Raw genomic sequence first — 18,686 nt, forward strand, 5'->3', positions numbered from 1 at the left:
AGCATGCCACCAAGTAGACTCTGAACACAGAGGGAACAAAAGTGACAGCAATAGTGATTGCAGTACGAGGCATGCACCGAGCTTTTACTCTAGTTTTTTTTTGTTTGGTTTTGTTTTGGTTTTTTCTTCTTTTTTTTTCCCTTTTGACGAAGGGTCTCCCAAATCACTGGAAATATTTGTAACATCACAAATTCAGTTTGTCTTCCCCATTCTTTTCAAGTCCAGCAATTATTAGCAATTCAGTAGGTTGACAGAAACTAAACATCAGACAATATTTGAGAGTGCAGTCTTTTTTATTTGGCTTGAACAAACTTATCCCCTTCCAGCGTTTAGCAAGTGTGTTCAGTCAAAGAAAATACAGATTTCATTTGAAATTCATGAGAAAATTAGGCAGTCAGTAGCAGAAACACGTTAACTAATTCCGTGGTTTCTCTTGGACTGCTAAATTCCGAGCTGTCCCCAGCCTTAGCGCATGGGAGGAAATGCCACTGGGGGAACCAGGCGCTCGGACAGCCAGGAAGCGGGGCACTGTCCCATGTCTGTGGCCAGTTTGTGGCCCGGGAATGCCCTTCAGGGCGGCGCTGGCCCGGGCCTGGCTGCCCGCCTGTACAGGGCGCTGTGTGCGCCTCAGTGCCCTGTACAGAGGCGGAAATCATGGAGGCCTGGCCCTGCCTTCTGCTGTGTTTTCACCCAGCAGTTCAGCGCGCAGGAGGTGCCCGAGCACACGCGGCTCCATTCTGAGCCGCTGCTGCGGCAGCGCTCCCGTTCCCGGGGGCAGCGCCCGAGCCCGCGGGAGCGGTTGAACCCCCGCCCGCGGAGCGGCCGCTGCCGCCGGCACACGAAGGGGCGCAGGGCCGGCACGGACGGCTCCGGGAGCCCCGGCCATGGCCCCGGCCCGGGGCCCGCCCCGCAGCCCCGCCCGTCGCGGCCGTGACGGCAGCGCCGCGCGCCGGGCCGCGGGAGTTGGCGCGAAGGCGGGAGCATGGAGCCGGGAGCGCCCCGCTAGGCACAGGGACCGCGCCGCCGCCATGGTGAGGGCTCCCCGCCGGCCGGGGGTGGCGGGGCGGGGGCGGCGCGCAGGGCCCCGCCGGCCGGGGGCGGCTGCGGGGCCGTCGGGGCCCGGCGCGGGCTGAGCGAGCCCCGCGGGCGGCCCCGGGCGCGCAGCCCCGCGCGGAGCCCGAGCGCGGCCGAGGCTGCCCACGCGTGCCCGGAGCGCGAACCCCTGCCCGAGGAAGTGCCCGTGGCCCAGGGGATGTGGCTGAGCCTCTCCAGTTTCCCTTTCCCGACAGCGGGCGGGGTGTAGGGCGCGGACCGCGGGCTCGTCCGGGGCAGGAATGCGGATGGGCAAACCTGCTGTGAAGGCGGCGTGCCGCAGTGTTCCCGCCTCCTCCAGTTCCAGCAGGAGCACACGCGAGGCGTTGCTGAGGACGAGCTGGAGGGTGCACAGTATTTGCAGAAAAGCAGTTCGATGGGGGAAAAAGAGACCTTGAAAGTCTGGAAGTAAATGTTTATCGATAACTATGCGACCCTCAGTAGGATGTAAAGAGATTTTAAACATAAACATATATGTGTTCCTGTGCTTTCCAAAGTGCCGCTCACCTATGCACGCAGTCACCCTTTTCATTTCTGACTCACGTAAGTTTGGTTTTATTCAAATGGAGTCTCTATGCACATCTTATACTGTCTTAACTACAGATGTAATTTTGCAATTTAAGGTGCAGCTCTAGTTTTGGACTGTCCAAAGAGTTTGAGCTTCTTTGTGGCTTACACCTGGTGCTCTGCAATGGTGGGTGGTACAGTCTGAGTCTTCCACTGTACTGACAGAGGTCTGCCAGCACTAAGACTCCTGGCGCTATTAAACTGATATTTTCATGGTTTGTTTTGGGCTGGCTGATGACTTCAGATCTCTTCAAATAAGGGATCTGCCTGTCCCATGTCCCTGCTATCACCTTCTTAGAAAACTGATCTTGCAAGGCTTGCTTCCTCCTTTCCCCCCTTCCCAGGACAAAGGCATTCTCCCTCTGTGCGATCTTCTGAATGTCACACATCTCACTGTCTGGGCCTGTCCTAGAAGGGGCGAAGGCAGCCATCGTTTTTGGGAGTATAAAAGTTCCTTCATCCCATTCCCTTTTCAGTGCTGAACCATCTCTGCTGCAGCCGTGGAAGCAGAGGCAGAAGCACAGTGATGTTTTAGTAATGGTGCAGCCTGTTGTGCTTGAGCATATTGCAAGTCAATGCCACACCCTTGCAAACTTTCCTCCTGTAGTGCCAAGCGTAAGAAGCCCCTGTTAGCTTGATTCTGCAGCGTGTTCTCAGCTGTGCTGAACTGATGTGTGCAGAGTTACACAACAAACTGGTTTGCATTAGAAGGGATTTATTTTTTCACCCAGATTAGTGGCCATGACCCAGTTCCCAAGCAGTGAGCTACAGTGATACACCTGAGGGAATAAATGCCCAGGAGCAGGGGTTTCTGGAGTTTCCCCTTCTGAGAGGGCCACTCATGGCTGGAGCTGCAGCATCACTTACAACTGTGATACAGCTTGTAAAACTGCTGCAGTTACCACTATCAGTAACTGTTCATTAAGTGTGGTTACCCAAGCAGGTGTTACTGGTTTCACTGAAGTGATAGTATAAATCTGATTTTAGTTAGTGCAGTTGTTCTGGAAGTGCCAAGTGTCAGAGCTGCTATGTGAGCAAACTTAGACTGAAATAGGCAGACTGGAAACAAATATGATTGCTTTGATGTAAGGCCCTCATCGAGACACAGCGAGTACCTGAAGTAAGGTGCTTTACTTTCTACTGCAGTCATTGAGCTGGGTTGGTGAAGTTCAGTTTTCTATCTTGTATTTTTGAGGTGCAGACTGGATTGTATGATGTTACTTCGGAAAATATTCTGCTTTACTAAACACTAGTCTTGTAAAAACACTCCTGGAGTTCCCAGTCTTTGTACTACCTAACAAATGGGTTTCAGTTTCTGTTTGTGTTACTCTCCCCAGTAAAAGAGACGGGTACAAATCTTCCAAGAGAGAACTTGCAGCCTGGCCTGATCAATTCCTGTGGTCTTCTGTTACAGTGTAAGGTGGAGGATTTGAAGCAGCAGTCAGAGCAGGCAAGGCCTGGATGGCAGAGCCTCACAACTCTGAGATAGCTGAGCAGCTTTTTAGGCCTTTCAGATGCTAGGCATAAGTCACCCCCTAACTGAGTGAGAGTGATCAGACAGCCTTAGTTACAGCTCCTGCCTAGGTGGAACTGCTCCAAGTTCTTCCTTGCTGGTGCTGTGCTGGAGCAGCCTGGGGGAGCCACACCAAAAGTGTGGCCTATTGTAATTTTAGCCTTTTGGGCAAGGGAACAGCCGTGCGGGTGAGTATCTCCAGGATGCACAGGACACATTGCTGTGGGGCATGTCCTGGAAGGAAACTTGACAGTTGCAGCCTTTCCTCATTGGAACAAGCAGAGGTAAAAGCTGAACATGCAGGTTTTCCAGCTGGAGGTCCTGTATATGTAGGGGTGGCATAATATACCAAGAAGAAGGTCAGTCAGAGGATGTTAAATAGATGAGCCCAGGAGGGAGGAAAGTGATCCTGGCTGGGATCTAAGCTGCTATGGTAGATACTTACCTGGCTTGATTTTTGCAATTAGTTATGCACGGAATTAATAATTTATGGCGTGCCTTTATAAAAAACATGAAAAATCTTTCGTGATTCCTGGATAAAAGCTTTGCTGAAAGGTAACTTTGTTGTTGCCCTGAGGTATACTTTCCTCCCAAGCAATTCTCTATTCACTGTGTTATGTCAGCAAGGTTACCTTTTCCTCTGAGGAACAGGATAGCTGAAGGAGATTGGTGAATTTATAGCAGAATATTGAAGAAGGCTGTGCATAGTTGTCAATCTTCCTTTGTAGCTTAGGGCTGTGTATTTTAAGTTTGCATTGCATAAAACTTGTATAAATCTTAAAGAATTCTAATATTATTGCCTGTTCTCAAAACACCAAAAGGTGCTGCAAAGGTTCTGTCAGAATTATCTACACTTTAAAACTGATTCCAGAACTGGAATGCAAACTCAAGATCAAGTTAGAGGAAAAATAGTGATTAATAAATCTTGCTAAAAAGCCTTTGGAGAAGCCTACTGAAAAGCTTTAGAAATAAATTAAAGCAGACATGTGGTTTTAAGCTGAGCTAACCAATGTAATACATATTCCCTACTACTGCTTATAAGATGTACAAGCTTGATGACTGTAATTTTGGGATGTATCCATGTTCCCTCTCATAACAATTTCCAGGTAGCACAGAGGTTGGCAGAACAAGGTAGATCTGCAGAGCACCTCACTTAGTTAACAGTTTTTAGTGAAAACAGTAGAATTAATAGAACCTTAGTGTTAATCTAAAATTCTCAAATATTTTGAGCTTTACTGTAACAACTATTAAAAAAAGAGAACTTTAAAGTCACTTTATTTTGCAGTGTTGTATTGAGTATTTAAATTATTTTACTACGTAAAAAATCTAATGATACTTGCTTTTCTCTTGATTATGTTACCTTAAGCCTAAAAGGAAGTCAGTAATAACGAGTATAGGTGAGTCATTAAGTCCAAATATCTGCTTGGAGACTTTTTAGATAGATGCTCTCTTCAGACCTATTAGCTACAGGTATTGGCTGTCAAAATTTCAGAGTTTATATAGTACTGCATTTATATTGTAGGAATACATATAAAATAGTTGAGTGTTGAAAATCTGTGCTTCAAGGTATGAATTCCATGGATAGAGAAGTGTGAAGTCACGATGAGGAAGAATGATTTTCAGTCTACCATTTGTTGAATCCGTATTAATATATGCAGTTAAAACACAAAGAGTCTAAATTTTTACAGGAAACAACATTTCCAATTCTAGAAAATTATTTTAAGTGAACTGAACAAATCTATACATGTCCCATCTTTTGTTTATGCTTTCAAATTATGTGTTCCATTGATTTTAAGCCATAAATCCAAACTGACAGGAGTTGACTCCTGGTAAAAGAGCCTCAAAGACCCCTTATTATCAATCAGACTTGAAGCCAGTCTTTTAAGAATGCAGTACTTTACTTGTGGATCCCTGTAACGCTGGGGAAGTGCCAGCTGAACTCCATGATGGGAATAGCTCCCAGCTGTGTCCAGTGGGGTCCTGAGCCCCAGCCTTTACCTGCTGGCTGTGGTTTAGGCCACAGGAGGTACTGGCTTTGTCTGAAATGGCTGCTAACTCTGGAGGGAGTGATACCAGCCAGGTACCTCTTTCCTCAATTTCTTTTAATGAAACTGGATTGCTAGATTTTTAAAAAATAGTCAGGTGTGATTTTTGTGTGTACAATATTGATTTTCTAAAATTTAAGCTCCAGCTGCTGATTTTACGTGCTTAGAAAGCTTGTTATGGCTGTGTTGTGGTCAGGTACTAAAACAAGGTAACAAAATAGATCTTGGTGTTATTTTTCTTTACTCAAATTTTATAAGTTTCTTGCTGGCTAGTTTTTTGGTGAGGTGTAAGTTACTGTCTTAAAAATTTATGAGAAGGTGGAGAATGCAGTGTGTGCCATTACTTCACTGTTTCAAGGTCCTGGTCCTTTCTTTCTACATGGAACACTACTTCAGAGCTGTGTTAATAATTTTAACTATAGCAATAATTTGGTTTAGGCTTGTGATAATTAATCAGAAAAAAAAATTGTAATTATGCATCTGTCTCAAGTCACTGTATTTCATTGCTGCTGGGAGTTTGTCTTGAAGTGTGTATTGGTGAAGATCCCAACTACGGAAGAAATACATTTTTTTCATGATTCAAAGATTAGAGTCAGGTGGTGTGGGTGTCTGAGTAGCTACTTTTAACTATCTGGGCTTTGTTTGCTGAACTGTAAACAAAATTTCAAAATCAATAAATGTAATGGAGCTGCTGAGACGGTAACTTCAGTGCATTGCTATTTTGTAGTGTGAAGAGCTGTCTGTATTTAAAAATTTATAAAACTCTTTTCCCTTTTACTAGGATATCCGGAAATTCTTTGGTGTTGTACCTCCTGGAAAGCGACAACAGTGTGAGACTGTGAAAAAGAGTGAAAAAATTAAAAATGGTGAAGGACCCTCAAGTGGGAAGAAAAGGGAAAAGGAGACTAAGGTTAGTTTTGCTTTTCATATTTATGAAATGCTTGGTTTTGCTGATGCTGGATTATTTGTGTATCTAGCATTTTTTAAAGTCCTGGTTCTTCTCATATACTAAAATAACAGACTACATGTCAATTGTTTTTATAGGCATGGGAGGAAACTGCCACTTAAAATTAACTTATAGCAGTAAAACTTAGTAGGTGGTGAAGAAAATTGCTAATTTAAAAAATATGTTTTGTAGGACAAAGGTAGGTAGAAGTTGTTACAGTTAAGTGCTCATGTTAGAACAGTCTGATACATTTGAAGTTATTCTGCCTTTTGGCCACAGTTCTCTAAGTAGGTTTGCTGATGCAATTTTTATAAACTCAAGGTTTGTGCTCAGTAGATGTAGACATATCAAATGTGTCATGCTTACAAATGAGGTGAAAGTCTGATGTGTGGTGCCTGCTGACCAGTTTTTTTAACACCTGTGCAGGAAACATGAACATTGTGTTTGTTCGGATCACTTCTCTAAACCTGCTGCAAAGACCAGATTCTTTAAAATGACAGATTAACCCAGATTGGGTTCTGGTTTCAGACTACTTTACATGTTAATCATCTGAGCTGTATACAATAGAAAGCAATGGATAAAGCTCATTTAAAAATCACTTAAAGAGGGGAAGAATTTCTAATAGGATGGAATGTGTAATGTGAAACACAACAGTTTAGGGTGAGATGCTACTTAAATAAGTATTCTGACTATGTAATTTCAGTGTGAAAATTCTTCCTTATTTTCTGTGTGCTGCATCTTTCCCCCTCCCACACAGGAGTTGGCACAAGACCGTTTGTAAATGTGATATAGGAAAATAAATAATTTCTGTTAGAACTTGTTTGAAACTCATAAATTTGAATGTGTGACTGACTAAAAGCTGAGAGCATCTGTTTAATGGTTGAACTAATGGACTTTTACACTTAGGTGAATAATTCACCCAGTGAAGATGATTCCAAACAGAAGCGGACAAAAAAGAAGAGAAGAATAATCTATGATTCAGGTAGTGTCCACAGTTGTTTCTGAGTATTCCTTTGTATTTTTTGCATTGGCATGCAAGGTTGATTAGGTAAATTGTACATCTGAAAGTTTTTATGGGTTGAGTTTTGTAAATAGTTCCTGTTCAGCAGTGAGGAATAGTAGGAGTACAAAATTAATATATTGCTGCTACCTTTAAAGTACTGATATTCTTTGGAGATTTGGCAAATTCTAACCCTTCAGTAATAGGACAGAAAAAGAGAAACAGTGCTCTAAGCTCTTCAATATGGAAAACTGTTTTTAGTTGGGATTTTTGGTGGGGTTGGTGATGGTGGTTTTGTGCAGGGTGCCAGTAGGCAAGTCCATTGACTATAACCACTCTGATTGTAGATATAATTACAATATATTTGTGTTTATCATGGAAAGAGGTAGACTCTGGAGGTTAGCCCTCTCTAACACTTGTTAGTTGTCTCTGCTTCTTCAGTTTCTCCTGTTTAGTCATGTGGATGCTGGGATCTGTCATCCACAGTAGTATAAATCTGTCATCTCCACAGCTTTTGGGATCTGGAGAATGGTTGGTGATGCGAGTGGCAATTCACCAGTGCTCTCCTGAAAAATTAGAGTACACCTCTGTGGTTTTTTTGGTGTTTGCTTGTTGTTAGTTTTTGAAATAGGTTTCCATCTACTGGAACATACCAGCATGATAGTATATTTCTTGTGGGTTTGATGTTGGGGTTTTTAAAAAAAAGATTTGTTTGTTTGTTTTGTTTAATTTTGGGTGTTTGGTTTTTTTTTTGAAGTAAATTGCTGTGGTATTTTTGAAGGTTGCATTCATTTTTGGAAAGGTTGCTGTACAGATATAGCAGTTACTGAAATAAGTAACAAAGTATTTATTGTTATGTAAACAAAAAACACTGTCAAGGCTGAGTTCTGACCAAATTTTCATTTAGTCTTTTATGTGGTGGGTGAAAAGGGAAGCTATGCTCTGACCTTCCCAACATGTGATAGGAATATGGAGTCTTTCACTCAGCTGAATGTATGTGAACACATGTTAACTGTTATGTGATCTATTAAAGCCTGTGTGTATGTGGAGAAAATCTACATTTATGTTGTGGTCAAAACACAGATTCAGAAGAGGAGGTGCAGTCAGTGAAAAAATCCAAGAAGCCACCTGAGAAAAAAGCAGCTGCTTCAAAACCTGGTAAAGTTCTAAAGCGGGATCCTGTTGTTTATATTTCAGAGACAGGTAATGGAAGAAATATATCATTATATGTTCACCTGTAGTGGGGTGGCTTATGTTATGGTGGGATGGACTGTTTGACTGATAGACCCAAATGTGACCATAAAACCTAATATTGAGGAAGACAAATTATGTTCTCCTCAAACAAGCTAATCAAAAATGCTTCACAAGTTTAGCCTCAAGTTCTGTACAGTCAGGAGCAGGGTGAAAAGTGAAGTGATGGTGAGTAGTGGCTTAGGTGAATTAAATAGGCATATGGTTTAATGAGGTAATGCTATCTTGCTTCAGAGAATTCAGTAGATTTAGGGGAGGAAGTTAAGGAAGTACCTTTAATGTAGTTTAGCTGCTCACTAGCATACTTTGAAATGACTGTGGGCTGCAGGGATTTTCATTTTACCTGGTATATAACCTTCCATGTCTAATCTCTGTGTGATGTCTTGGTGACTAAAAAGTTCTTTTACCTCTCAACACAAACATTTATTTTGTCAGTTGCTGCAGTGGTTGCCTGCCTTCTGCACCCAGTCTGAGCTGGGCTGAAGCTCTTCCTTCTGTCTTCTGCCTTCTGTATTTGTCTCTGGAGTAGATGCCTTTACTAGCCACAGTACTTCCTGAAAAAACTGTGATTGAATTAGTAGACTTGAATCCAAATCTGGTTTGATAAAACATGTTTTTTAAAGAATAGAATTTCAGTAGGGCTTCTGTAATCCCTCTTTGAGTTTTATCCTACTTTTTTTGGAATAGTGGACACTGTCCTTAGGTATGGTAGTTTTTTTTTGGTAAGTTTATTGCTGAACATAAACATTGCCTCCTTATAAAAATACCATGCATTTTTGAAACAGAAAGGGATTGTTTGCTGCAGTATTGCATTAGAAGTCTGGCTCAGCTGTTTTCTTCTGTACCTTTCTTCCTCCTTGGGGTCTTTTATGTCTCCAAGATAGATATGTTGTGCTTCTTTTGCTTGTCTTTGGTAGTTGACCTGGCATACTGCTGTACCACCAGGTATTCAAAGGAGCTCAATTTTCCAAAATAACATGAATGTTTTATTTGTCTTATTTATCCTTTTACTCAAAGCTTTGTTTCCTTTGACAGTTTTTCCAAAATTCTTTCCTAATTAGAATGATCTTTAAAAGCATTTATCCCATAGTAGGTAAATTATCAAATTCCTGAGGAATAAACAGTATATATTTAGATTTATTATGCAATTCTAAGTGGTGTAATCAGATTTTTCTGCATAGGGATACCATGGGAACACCAGTCAAGGTTATTAGTGAAATCCCTGAAAACCATGGGCTCAAGGTTACTCTTATCAAAAGAGTCTTAAGTACACACAGGTTTGATTTAACAGTGTATTCTAAAACAATGCCTTTATAACCTTGAGATATAATGCTTGAATTTTGTTTCCTTATAATTTCTATAAATAGTTTCTTCAGCTTGATGGAACTGTCAAGCTGAGTGCATTGAAGTGGTATCAATACAGCAGCTGGCTTGAGATAAATGTGTTTTACAAGATTAGGAATGTAGACATACGGATAGAAAAGGTCCTAACAAAATTTGTAGACATTTGTCCTTTTCTTTTTTTTTACTGTTATGGAACTGAAAATTTAAATCAAGAATATACTGCTTGGACTCACTCAAAAGTCAGAATCTCATTCTCAAGGGCTCTGTCCATGGTAGTGTTTGAAAGAGCCTTTTGGCATCAAGAAGGCAGTAAAAGTTTGGTAGTTAATTGCCCCAACCTATTTTTCAATTTAATTTGAAACTTTCTTCCTCTTGTTGCTGTAATTTCTTTTCAGCTGATCTGTATATCTGTGTGGTATCCAGCTTTCTCCAAAAGTGTTTGGGGAAATGAACCTTTCGGCTTGAATAAAAGTAGACTGATCTGGATTATTGTGTTGCTTTGTTTCTTATTGGCTTGTGAACAAGTTAATTTTTTTAAAAGGCAAAAGAACAAAGCAAGAATAGTTGCTCTTTGTTTTTATTGATACATTTAATCTAAATAAATATTTAGTTTTATCTTTGGCCATCATTAAGTTATTCTGCACAGTAACAAGGGGAAAAAAAGAGCCTTTTTTGTTGGTAGTACAGACTTAGGGAATTGGGAGAAATCCAAATGTTCATTGCACTTGTTAAAATAATACTTGCACTGTTTAATGAAGTATGGAACCTTGAGCTTTGTAGATGACCTGTTAGTGTGGTTTGTTGAACCTCATCTGGTTTCATCATATGTGATTGTTCAGCAATAATTTTGACCTTGCTTGAAGAGAATTCTTACCTTTCATATACATTGTGTAGAGGTAATCATGCATATGTAGCAATTGCCTAGATTGCTGGAATATTTTTAAAAATAGAAAAGTCTTATAGTAGTGGTAGGCATAAAAGTAGAAAAACTGACATAGTAGGAACTGAGGAGGTCTACAGGTTACTGGAAAATTGTTCCTTTACAGCTTAGAAGACAGGACAAAAAGAATAGCTTGTGAAGGTCCTTGAATACAGACCCTTTTAATGTAGAGAATATTGGGGATAGGGAAACAAACAACAAAACAAACCCACATAATCTCAGACAAAAAATTAAGTGCTAATACTGGTGGGCAAAAAAATAGTCCCTACATCCATGCCCAGGTTCAAATGAGCAGCAGGTAGTCAGTGAATAAGCATGTCCTTCACTGAAATATTTAATGGGGAAATAAAATGTCACTGGCATTTCGCAGGCAATATTTATGGAAATGCTATGCTTGAGTGAGAATGTGAAGAGCAGATAAATAGTACTTTGTGTTTCAGCTTTCCTCTGAAGTGTTTCGTGAAAGGTCAGCTGAGAAGGTGTAGTTGAACCTTACAGGAGTTTTGAAGTGCATTTGAGGAATGAGAGTAGGTTCTGGCAGAAATCCTCTGAAGAAGCAGGGGTGGGTGTTGTAGAGGAGAATGCATAAGTTACTGAGGAGTGAGCCTGTTTCAAGTTGATTTGGTGAAGTTTGGGAATACCAGCAGTACAACGTAAGGGTCATGTAATGGTAAATGTGCTCTTGTACTCAAGCCCTTGAAAGGAGTGTTGTATGAACATAGTGAATGTATGAGAGTAGTTAACTCCCTGAATAGGAGAGTAGGTGTGCATGAAGTAAAATATAATTGTATTCTTATAGAAGTGGTCTTTTTTTCTTTCTACAGAAACTAGGATAGCAGCAACATTGAGAAAAATAAATGCAGTTCTAATTTAAAAAAAGGATTAATTTATCAGAAGACATTAGAATTACTTGTCAGCCTGTATTTAAAATGTGGTAGGACATGAAATAAAATTAATTTTACTCTCTGTAGCAGGCCTTCAAGCTGTAGCTGTGTTAGCTCAAGATGTTGCTGTTTTCCTCTGTCTGTTTCTATTCACCATGCTGGAGACCTTCTTTCTCCCTTTCAGATCTCCTTATTGAACTGCCATAGTAACTGGTCTCAACATGGTTAATCTGCTGGATTAGTTCAAAATATAAAAAGAGGATTTACGTTTGGATTTTTTTCTACACTGATTGATTCTGTTTGAAAACAGAGCACTGTGTCCTGAGAGGCTTAGCAAGTTGAGCTACCTGAGCTGCAGCACATTTGTACACATTATAAAAATTAGCACATTTATACTTTCCTGGATTGCTTGAAGTTACCTTTTTTCCTGTTTTATTATTCACGTGGCATTACTGAATATTCCTCTCACACAGGTAACTTCAGGCAATTAAACCAGAACAGAAAATTTCATTGCATGGTGGGATTCAGATCTGCTTCTGTGAACTACTGTTGTAGAAAAGTAACCTGCTCAAGTGAATAGAAGTTGTAATAATAATAAGCTGGAATGAGTTAGTGGCCTGATCCCTTCTAATTGCTTGCTGAGGTTATACACACAGCTGTTTCTATGCCAAGTGCAAGCATTTCATTTGATGGGAGTTGTTATAATTGGTGGGTTTGCAGATTAAGATAATTTACTTTGGTTTAAATATATTCACCTTTCTTATGTATTTTAATGGTCCCAAAACTAAGCATACAGACTTGACTAACAGTTTTATTTGGTATGTATTGAACCAAGGATATCAAAGGCTATGTAGTTTGACACTCAAGGGTCTAACTCATGGTAATTAACTGCATTTCAGTGTTGTATCCCTAAACCTTTTTATCTCAAAGTGAGAAATAAAGCAGAGGCAACTTTCTGAGGTTGCCTTTTATAACTGAAAAATCCAAAGGTAAATGATTCATATAAGCTTTATAACAGCACAGAACCTTGACATGTCAATATAGGCCAAATGGTAACAACTGTGGTTTAAAGTGCATGTTTATAGTACATGTAGTACTAAAATCAGTTAGCTTTTTGAGAAATGGCATGAAAAATCTAATGTGACTTAATGACATAATATCTAAATTTTTAAATATTGGTTGCAACTACTAGCTTTTTTAAATAAGGAGAAAGAAAAAATACACTTTGCTAATCACACATAGCATCTGTTCTTTGGAAGGAGTTGCAGGGGTTGAGTTGGAATAGACTTGCTGGCTTTTTTGAGAAGTGGTTATCTTAAAGGTAATCTTCTTAAAGAGTTACTTTAGGCAAAAGATGAGTACACTCAGTCACAGTTGGGAGTGTTGGGTACTGACCCATGCATAGGTAAAGTAAATAAAGTCAACACTAGGACTAGTAGACAAACCTTACCAGACAAACCTTACCTTCTGCACCCTCCATTTAGCTTAGGCAGCAGTGCCTGTTGCTGGAGATGGCAGGTCCTGTAGGAAGGAGCTGTTTTAAGTGCTTGTGCAGAAGAGGTGTCATTGAAACTGAAAAATGTCCAGAATATTATAATTTTTTACAAGTAATGTAGATTTAATGGATTTAGGATGTAGTCATTTAGCTCTATACAGAAATCCTTCTGTAGTAGTCTACAAATGCCATTCAACATATGTAATAATAAGGAGAAGTTAATTATGATCTGTAGATGCCCTGCCTATGTTTGGAGTTGGTTTTATGACATCATAGTAACAGGCTGTCCCTGCCTCAAATATTTTGTGTCCTAAATAGAATAGGAACCAGGGAATTATATTCTCTCGTGATGAGCAACTCAACAGTACAGAAATAATAAATTAATAAAATACATTGTTCTGAGGGCCTGTCCTATGCTGCTTGTTGCCATTGTTCCTGCCTGCAGTAGAGTGCTCCCTGTTTAGATTGGCTGAGGTAGTTCCTGTCCCCAAGCCTTTTAAAAGGATCTGAATTTATGGTTAAAACAGCTGAGATAATTTTCATCAGGCTCAGGGAAAAACTGCAGGTGTTCAGTAATCAACAGGTGAAACTCTTTTGAGAAAGGGCGAGGGTAGGAAAGAGGAATAACAAACAGTTTCAAGTGACCTGCTGGCATTGGTTTATTAACATAATTGTGCTTCTGTTGGAACAGTATATCAAATGAAAGCCAGCTGTGCTTTAATGTTGTGGAATAGCTCTTAAAACCCCCAGGATGGCAATTGTTTGTTGCTAGGGAAGTTTCTCCTCCTACATTGCCTGGCATAATAGATCCCTGCTTCGTGCGTAGTGTTTGTGTACAAAATAATTAAAAGCAATCTCCTGAGTGTCACTGCCTGCATGTTCCATTGATCACATGATTAGCTTTCCCTTTGTTGATTTGCAGAAGCCTCAGCTAGAATATATGGTCTTTACTTGTGTTTGTAGTTCTGAGCTGATCCTGGAAAAAACAAAGAATTGTATGTTCAGGATATTTTTTCTTTGTATAGCACACAAAAATGGATCCATGTAAACAGGAAATGCTGTTCTTGGAATAGTCGTGTTCTGCTTTAGAAAGGTTTTACAACAGAAAAGTCATCTAGTTGGTGATGAAATTGATTCCTATTTCTCAGTGAAGTCCATGCCCCCATGTAAAGCTGTCTCAAGGTTTGCCTAGCAGCTGCTATAAGAATGCAATTAATCTACAGTTTTTGCAAGTTAAACCCCAAATTGTCATTTGTATTTTCCACAAATTATTGGCTTGCTGGTATGAATAAGAAGACATCTTTTTCCTTTTACAGGTCACATGTTGAGCAACATTGACCTGATTAGTCCAGCAGCAATAGAATTACTCTCTTGGCACTTTCAGAGTTGTAAATCAAGCTTCCTTTGTGCTTTTAAGGAGACTGGAAGGGTGCAGCTGATTAACTTTGCTGTTCACTTCTGTGGCAGTAGGTGTGTGGGAGCAGTTTGTTTCGAGGAAAAGTGTTAAGGTTTTGCTAAAAAAGTTTGATGTTGATCAGTTCTTGGACTAGTGGGAGCACCTGGAGATAGGCTACATTTTCATCCCAGGTTCAGGAAATCCATAAACACATCACAAATTCACCTGAGTGTCAGTCCCCTAAAACCTCTTTTGAAACCCACTTTCAATAGAATCAGGCTGGTTTCATTTCCTAATGGCAACCTCCATGTTCTCATTCTCCCTTTTCTTTATTTTTATTTATCAATGACTGTTCATAAGTGAGTCTCTTGCCTGTCTTCAGCCACTGCTTGCAGTCAATAAATACTGTCATTTCTTGGAACAACGTAATTAAAGCCAAGTTCTAACTATTGATAATATGTGGTACTGGCTTCATAAATTACTTGAGTGCATAAATTTTTAAAATTAAATCTAATTGTGTTTACTTTTTTTCTACTTAAGAGAAAGCAATATCCTGTTGGGTTTTGTTGCTATTTATGGTTATAAGTGAATAATGAAAAAAATCAATATTGCATGCAGATCCTCTGATAACAATAATGATAAGTGAAAGTTCTTTATTAGCACTGAGCAGTCCTTAGTTTTAGAAAAGCTGGGAGCAAGGGGGCAGAATAGGATTTTTGTGTAATCTTAAGACAAATAAATGTAATTAGATCTACATTAACTGATGATTTACAGTAACAGCATATTTTATTCCTGCAAATATTTTTTTGTTAAACTGAAGAATTTGAAAGAAGCAGAAATATTCTTTAAATTGTTTGAGATAAGCAATCTCCTATTCAGACTTGAAACTACAGTAAATTAGGAGTCTACAGCATCTAGTGTCCAAATCTCCCTGAATAATCACAGTTTGTTAAATTGAGCTAAATGGCAATAGGACATTCACTGCTGCATTGGGAAAATAAATTGTGTTGAGAATAGTAAAGCTTTTAGCTTTGTGTAAAACTTGCTGCTCAGCTGAGGGCCTGGGATTGAATTTTCTATATATTGCTTTGTGAATTGAGTTGGCTGAGATGCCACTTTCTCTTGGATAAATTGTTGTCTTTAGGCATTCTTAATTTAACTGCTGAACCAATTTACCCCCTTAGAGATGCATCTTTATGTTAGTTTTTACCCCTCTGAACTTTCTCTCCCAGCAATATGTGGGATCCTGCTTGGTTCTCATTATATTCTGTCTAGTAAGTGTTCAGTAGCAGCAAGTTCTGGCAGCTGCCTAAAACTTCAAAACACTGCCATCTGTTGAGAACAGATGAAACAAAAAACAATTGTTTTCCTTCATCTTTGTCTAGAATACAACAAAAATAAGAGATGACAGACATCTAGCATCTTCTAAACTTAGGGAAGTGATAAGAAAACAAAGTTTTGTATGAAAAGAAATGTGGGGACTTCAGTTAGGGGTTGCTGGAAAATGAACATGGTTTTGTGATAATGCTGTCAATTCAAGTTCTGTTAAAAAACAGATGTTTAGACCAATCTGTGTTTATTATATGTTGAGGTGAGTGTCTAAAACATCTCTATTTTGAGAAAAGTAAAACTAGACTTCAGTTAGAGGTATGCAAATAAAACACACTCTGTTTCTGTTCCTCTCGAGTCTTTCTGCTGTTTTTATAGAGTGTCTAATGTTAATTTTGGGGATTTTCTTTCAGTTTATTTGCTCACTTTGTAGAAGAATTCACTTTTCCTCCTCCTTTCAAACTGAAAAATCCATTTTGTCTTGCTGACCCTGTCTGATCTCTGTGTTCTGTGAAATTGTTGCTTTTCTTTGAGTTGGTTTTGACTGTACTGGAAGGAGAGTGTGTTTAAGTGCAGAGATGTGGAGAGCTCATAGAATCTCTAACAGGGGAAAAGTGAAAAAATGGAATTGAAATGTTTCTTCTAAATCTATGAGCAATACTTTAAAAATAACTAGGAAGCTTACACAAGAATCCTTTTTTCTTTTTTTTTTGGTAAAGAAAATGTTCTGATACTTTTTCCTCGTTTGTAGTGTAAGATAGGCTTTGTAGACACATATTCTTAAGAATCTCCCTATGTTAGCTGTTTTGTTGATGAATACTATAAAGTAATAAAATAAATTGATGCCTTTGTACATCACATAAAATGTGAAGGAAGAGTTGTGCTGTTCAATTTGACATTAATTAAGGAGGGGGCTCAAATTTCATTATCTAGATCTTCTGTTTATTGTTTTCCTCATTTAAGAAGGGAAGGCATTCCTTTGAATTTATCTAATTGAGAGGTAATGTATGAGCACAAGTAACAATGTTGTGTTATTATTTCAGTACTGAATCTGTTCAGACTCGAGTTATGCTACTGAAGTTGTTAAATGCTACATGTTGTGCAACTCAGCCTTTTTTTCAGAGAACTTCTGAATGCCTGTAGCATTTTTTAGGATTTGAGTTGATATAATTTGCCAAAATAGTTTTCTTGGCAGTTCTGTTATTAGAACTTGAGTTCTGTGTACCAGAAGTAATGGAATTCTCTTTGTGTTTAGATGAGGATGATGATTTTGCCAATAAAAGAATTTCCCTGAAACCAAAGGAGAACGGGACGTCAGCGGTTGGTTGTCCAGGAACAAATACTGGGAAGAAAGAAGAGGTAAAACCACAAGCTAAAAGCAAACCCCTCTCTCCAGTGAAACAGACTCCCACCTCTGCACTTGATTTCTTTGGGACAAGGAGTGTCCAGCGCTCAGAAAAGAAGCTGGTAGCAAGTAAAAGGAAAGAGGTGAGTACTGATGAGGCTCCTCAGGCTGCTCGTGTGTCTGATGGCAGCTCAAAATGAACAGTTGGACTGCAAGGAGTGCTTAAGTGCTGCTCCCACCTCCTGTTACTCAGTGGGATCACTCACATGGAAGCTGAGCTCTGATGATCCATCCGTGTGTGCATGTCAAGTCCTCAGATACAAGTTTGGTGTAGTATTTCCATGTTTGATAAGATAGCACAGAGTTGAAGGTAGTATTTACTTATTGCCCCTTCTCAAGTGACTTTCCTTGAAATCTGTTAAGTTTTCTGAGGTTGGTGAGTGGAAGGGATAGCTTATATTTGAGAGTGGAGGGCAGGCTGGAGAGGGAGAAGATTATTTTCCCAAGCTTTATGGGGCACACATTCATGGAATAACAAAGCACCAAGTAAAATATGGAGGAACTTAAAAGTTCCCAGTGTAGTTATTGATGTATTTTTCAAGTAGGGCAACTTTGATAACTTGAGAGATGTTAGCATGGTTTGAAGAGTTGAGATACTTCTATTATAGCATGGTCTTGTTTTGAATAATAAAATCCCTTGAAAATACCCTTGTTGAATAGTGTTTAGGTTAGAGAGCTAGAAATTAGTGTTGCATGTCTCATTCACAGTCCTGTTCTAGAAGCATACAGAAGGAATCTGTACATGTGAAATTATTATAATTGACACAGTAATGGGGTAACTGAATGGTTGGTCTTTTTTTCTTTAATATAGCCTTCACAGAGCAGAGACAGCACACTAGATGATGAGGCCATTGCTAGGCAACTGCAGCTTGAAGAAGATTCAGAGGTAAAAGCTCTACAAATTTAAACTGCTCTATATCAAGAGCAGTTTGTTTAACTTAAAATTGGTTTTCCTTAAGAAGTTAAGATGGACTTTCCAGATATGCTGTAACTAAGTGTAATAACATTCATCAATATGCACAAGCCTGGTCACACAGTTATTTTGTAGGCATTATTTCAGTTATGTAAATAGAATGCAGCACTTAATCTACTTTCTCTCTATCCAGACTTTGTCTGTGCAGCTGTTGTGCTTCTAATAATCCTGCCTTTCATACAGAATTCACCTTCTGCTTCCTCATGATTTGATAGTGTTTTGATGGTGTTATGTTTTTTTCATTCTCTGGAGTGAAAAATTAGAAGTCATTACCATCCATGATCTGTTTTACTTGTCTTCTGAACTTTCTTATAGTTGAGAAAAATATGAATGACTCTTGCATATCTTAACTTTCCTATATGAATCAGTACTAATGTGAGAGGAAGGTGCACAGATACCTATTTACTTGCTTTTGGGAAAATTTGTTTTCCTACAAATATTTGTAATATTGAGTATTGTTTGAAGTAAGTAGATTGTACAGACAAATCTGCACCTCTGAAGGTAAG

The 18,686-nt window shown here is 39.4% G+C and overlaps 1 protein-coding gene across 3 annotated transcripts in view; it reads left to right on the forward strand.

Annotated features, from left to right (window-relative positions):
- The first annotated feature begins 869 nt into the window (after positions 1-869).
- Positions 870-18,686, forward strand: part of RFC1 (replication factor C subunit 1) — a 33,192-nt gene continuing 15,375 nt past the window's right edge. The window contains exons 1-6 of one of the 3 annotated variants that reach the window (XM_064418386.1): positions 870-1,031; positions 5,999-6,127; positions 7,070-7,145; positions 8,247-8,366; positions 17,058-17,290; positions 18,019-18,093. In XM_064418386.1, the coding sequence (XP_064274456.1) occupies positions 885-1,031; positions 5,999-6,127; positions 7,070-7,145; positions 8,247-8,366; positions 17,058-17,290; positions 18,019-18,093 (780 nt within the window). In that variant the 5' untranslated portion in view covers positions 870-884. Of the gene's footprint in view, positions 1,032-1,551; positions 1,636-5,093; positions 5,253-5,998; positions 6,128-7,069; positions 7,146-8,246; positions 8,367-17,057; positions 17,291-18,018; positions 18,094-18,686 lie in introns of those variants that run through there. The other 2 variants (XM_064418387.1, XM_064418388.1) reach the window with 2 other exon arrangements.

This window comes from Passer domesticus, chromosome 4 (genome assembly GCF_036417665.1).
Source record: "Passer domesticus isolate bPasDom1 chromosome 4, bPasDom1.hap1, whole genome shotgun sequence".
Lineage (NCBI taxonomy): Eukaryota > Metazoa > Chordata > Aves > Passeriformes > Passeridae > Passer > Passer domesticus.